The 4,867-nt window shown below is 41.6% G+C and overlaps 1 protein-coding gene across 1 annotated transcript in view; it reads left to right on the plus strand.

Moving 5' to 3' along the window:
- The window catches only part of DOCK5 (dedicator of cytokinesis 5), a 166,112-nt gene that overhangs the window by 134,682 nt on the left and 26,563 nt on the right, over positions 1 to 4,867 (plus strand). The window contains exons 38-39 of the mRNA XM_011360348.2: positions 66 to 155; positions 2,384 to 2,488. Of these exons, the coding sequence (XP_011358650.1) occupies positions 66 to 155; positions 2,384 to 2,488 (195 nt within the window). The remainder of the gene's footprint in view (positions 1 to 65; positions 156 to 2,383; positions 2,489 to 4,867) is intronic.

The following is a 4,867-nucleotide window of genomic DNA, read 5'->3' on the forward strand; positions in this document are numbered from 1 at the left end:
ATTCTAAAGTGGCTTTTACTGCTGGTTCAGTGACTACTTTATTCTCCACTTTTCTTTTTCTGAAGATGTGGGAGAAGGCGATCAAACTGAGCAAAGAGTTGGCCGAGACTTATGAGAGCAAAGTATTTGACTACGAGGGCCTTGGCAACCTCCTGGTGAGTCTGGTCCAGAATACGTCAAGTCTCCAACAGGTGGCTAAAGCGAGTGTTCATGAAAATGTTTTTGTAAGTTTGAGAAAGTAAGGATAAACAACGTTCTTTACAATGGAAATATAAACCTTGCTCTAAATAAAAATGAAAAAAGATGGGGTCCAAAAGCGCTGTCATTATTTCTCCAGATTGTCCTTTGACAGACGGCTCAGAATCTCTGTCTGTGGCCTTCTCTTTCTTCTCCGTGCCTTTTGTTTTTCTGTGGACCTCCATATTCTGGACGATCTCCCCTTTACCCTGTTAGTTACTCTACCTTCTGGGAACACCATCCATATTTCAGATGTTTTCTGTGTTCTTCTGTTCATCAAAATTACTCGTTCTGTGGTCCATGTCCTCGGGGCCCTGCTGAATGACTGAACTTACTTATCTCTGAGCCTCATTTTATTATTTCAAGAGTGCCATTTTGCACATTTGGTTAAATTGTAAAATGCTTCTGCCAGAACTGGGTTCTCAAATTTTGCCTCCTTCCTTCTCCTGAAGGCCACTGGAGTACTCGACTTTTACTGTTTCTCTGAACACCTGGCTTTTGGTACAGGTCAGCTATTTAAAAACAATAAAGCAAAACATAATCAGCCTTCTAAAGGCCCAATGGTAGGCCAATGCAATATTACATTTGATAATTTATAGTAGAGGAGTCACAAAAGGTCACATCACCCATTGTCACACAATAATTTGTTTGAGGAGGTAGTTGTCAAAATCACTTTGAAAAGGATTTGCCAGTGTATTGTACCAGCTCCTGCCATCACACACAAAAAAATCACTTATTAATTTCATAAACTAAATTGAGCTAAGATGTTAGTAATGTAACGTGTTAACCTTCTAAGAAAACATTGTAGTAGAAGCCTTCGCCTAGACAGAGAATAGTAGTCTCCCCATCTGTGCTTTTGCTTTCCATGGTTTCGGTTACCTACAGGCAACTGCAGTCTGAAAATACAAAATAGAGAATTCCAGGAATAAATAGCTTGTAAATGTTAAATTGCGCACCCTTCTGAGTAGCGGGATGAAATCTCACACCACCCCGCTTCGTCTCACCCAGAAAGTGCTAGAATGTGGATCATCCCTTTGTCCAGAGTCTCCACCTGTACACGCTCCCTGCCCATTAGTCACCTAGTAGCTGTTAACAGTAGTTTTCAGATAGACTGTTGAGGTATCACAGTGCTTGTGTTCAAATAATATTCACTTTATTTAATAATGGCCCCAAAGTGCAAGAGTAGTGATGCTGGCAATTTGGACATGCCAAAGAGCAGCTGTAAAGTGCTTCCTTTACGTGTAAAGGTGAGTACAGACAGTATAAGGTATTTTAAGAGAGAAAGAGAGAGACCACATTCACATATGTGTGTATATATACATATACATATATACATACATACTCACATACAAGTATATTATTGTAATTCTATTTTATTATTAGTTATTGTTACTCTCTTACTGTGTCTAATTTATAAATTAAACTCTACCATAAGTATGTATGTAAGGGAAAAATAATATATATAGGGTTCAGTACTGTCTTCGATCTCAGGCATCCACTGGAGGTCTTGGACCACATTCCCTGTGGATGGAGGAGGGGACAGCTATAGAGATATAGTCATGCTAACCTTTGTGGGAGGGGCTTTGGGACATCCGTCAGAGCCCCTAGGTCTGGCTCCCTGTTTTGCTTTCTTTAAGGCTGACTCTATGCACTCTGGCCGGGTGGTGCCAGATGCTAGAAAACAGAACGTCACCTCCACTTTCTGGGCACTTGTAGCTGAATCAAAGACTTTAATCCAAACCACATGCACGAACTGGAATGTTCTTTATCTTCTTTTCTCATATGTCTCCATTTAAGTGCAAACACCTTTTGTGAACCTCAGAAAGTGGTTTTTAGCTTGTGCGGGGGCCTCCAAGAAACTAGTGAAAGCCAAGCACTGCCTTCTTCCATAGCAGAATGCATACACGTGCATCTTTCCACAGACGACTCTGGGGAACCACAGACCCTCCATGGCCCCATTCATGGACTAGGTTCAGACGCTCTAATCTGAGAACAGGATAACTCTTTGGCCCACAAGATATTTTCCAAAGACCTTTCATTTCTCTGTGTTACATGGGAAACAACAAGGCAAATAGTCAGATCATTTTTTTTTCTCCCAACTGTGCCCTCGTAACCTCCCTATGGAATGTCTTGTTTTGTTTTCCAGAAAAAAAGAGCCTCGTTTTATGAGAACATCATTAAGGCCATGAGGCCTCAGCCTGAATACTTTGCTGTTGGATACTACGGACAGGGCTTTCCTTCCTTCCTGCGGGTAAGAAACCCGAGGGTGGTCTCCCACCACTGAGCCGTGCAGTCTGCAGAGGGGAGGTCTTCCTCTCTTTTCCAGATGGGCCTGATGTGTTAGCAGCTGGAGCCCCTTGTTCTCACTGTGGGAGGTCGGGCAGGCAAACCACTTCCTGAGCTGCGGCCTCTTCACCCCACACCCCCGGCCACCTCTGGGATTCTGGCAGCTCTTTTGTAAAATGACTTTTCCCAGGTGGAATGCAAAAGGGAAAAACAGAACCATCCCCTCCACTGCTCTGCTGCTGCAGGTCAGGTTGGGAAAAGTGTAGATTGATGCATTTGGGTGCTTATTTTATTTCCAGCCCAAGAGAGTTTAAAAGCAAATAGACCAAAGACAAGACTGCAAAGGTTTCACAAAAATGAAAACAGTTTTGTTGTAATAATGAGGAGGACCACTTTTTTCTCCTTTCTGAAAGTTTTCTTTAACGTGAGGCTGATTTTACAATCTGAAAAACAAACCAAAAAATCGTCTTATTTTCTCCCACGAAAAGAAGCCTCTTTTAGCGCTTAGCAACGTTTAGACATATATTATCCATCTTCCTTCCCCTATTTAAAAAAAAAGTAGAGAAGGAACGTACTTTACGTTCCTTCCACTGCCTAATGAGGAGGTAATTCGTTCATTCATTCATTCAATAACTATTTTATTGACTGCCTACTGTGTGCCAGGCACATACTAGGAATTGGAGATACAGTGCTGATTATAATCTGATATGGTCTTTGCTTTCATGGATTTTATAATCCAATGGGTGAGATGTTAATTAAATAATCACACAAACAAATATAAAATTGAAACTGACCAAGACAGGTATTCTGTGATAAGCATCAGTTAACAGGGAATATTTACTCAAGTGAAATAAAAGCCTCTGTTTATGTAAAAATTGTACATGATGGTTTATGGTACCATTCTTTCATAATCACCAAAGATTGGGCAGAACCCACATATCTCTCAGGTGGTGAAAGGATGAGCAAGCTATGATACAGCCATACAATGGGATACTACTTAGTAATAAAAAGGAATAAACTCCAGATACACACCACTACATGGATGAATCTCAGATGCATTGTGCTAAGTAGAAGTTAGACCTTGAAGTCTACATACACTGTGATTTTATTTACATGACATTCTGGCCAAGCCAATACTTATAAGGGGTGGAAAACAGTTCAGTGGTTATCTGATAGCTGGAGAAGTGGAGAAGAAATGTTGGGCTATGAGGAAGTATGAGGACATTTTTGGTGGTGACGAAATGTTCTATATCTTGATTGTGGTCATGGTTACGTTTGTCAAAACTTGCAGAATTTTACCCTAAATAGGGTAGATTTTATTTTATGTAAGTTATATCTGAATTTTTTTTAATCAGGAAAGACTTCCCAGGGAATTTCTGCTTCAGCTGCATTTTGGAAGGTGAGCTAGGTGTTAAGGAGGTAAAGGGGATAGGGAGAGCATTCCAGGCAGAGGAAACAGCAGGCAAGAACATGGCAGTGCCTAGGAATGAAGGCAGGCATGTGCAGTGGGCACAGAGGGAGCTGAGTGAACTGAGGAGATGAGGCAGGAATTATGGGAAGAGGAGGCAGGAATTATGGGAAGAGCATGCAGGGCCTTGGGGTTACGTAGGGCGTTTGTCAGCATCCTGAGAGCAGTGGGGAGCCACTGCAGATTTTTGGTGTCGGCAAGGCCATCTGGATTCGGTACGGAGAATGGGTGGGTCATGTGTGTGGATAAGCCACCAGTGACTATGGCATGTGTTCAGGGGAGAGCTGATAGGTCTACTTAGGGAGGTGGCTTTAGAGAGAAATGGAAAGATTAGAGTGATGGAGATGAAGTAACAGTATTTGATGATTGATGGGATATGTGGATGAGAAAGAGAGAGATGTCGAGAATGATTTCTAGCCTTCTGGCCTGCTTAATTGGAGGGGCGGTGGAACCATCCGCTTAGGTCGTAATTCTGGAAAGGAGGACAGAATTGATTCATTCATGAATAAATATTTATTCAACTATTACTGTGTGCCTTGCTGTAATATAGGCCTGGAGGCAGAGCCCAAAACAAACCAATGTCCGTGAAATTATGGAGCTTATATTCTAACTTGAGGAGACCAAAAAAAAAATAAAATATTTAATGTTAGATGGCCTGAAACAATGCCTCATACAGTATAGACACTCAACAAATATGGAGAAATTGAGTCAGGAAGGGCAAATAAAGAGGCAAGCAATGGGGGTGGAGTTGCAATTTTAAATAGAGCAAATAGCATGCAAGATTGAAGGAAAAGGACATTTGAGCAAAATCCTGCAAGAAGTGAGGAAATTAGCCAGTTTGCTATCAAGGGACAAGCAAGGGCACCAGACAGTGAG

The sequence above is a fragment of the Pteropus vampyrus genome, unplaced genomic scaffold, assembly GCF_000151845.1.
Source record: "Pteropus vampyrus isolate Shadow unplaced genomic scaffold, Pvam_2.0 Scaffold53, whole genome shotgun sequence".
Lineage (NCBI taxonomy): Eukaryota > Metazoa > Chordata > Mammalia > Chiroptera > Pteropodidae > Pteropus > Pteropus vampyrus.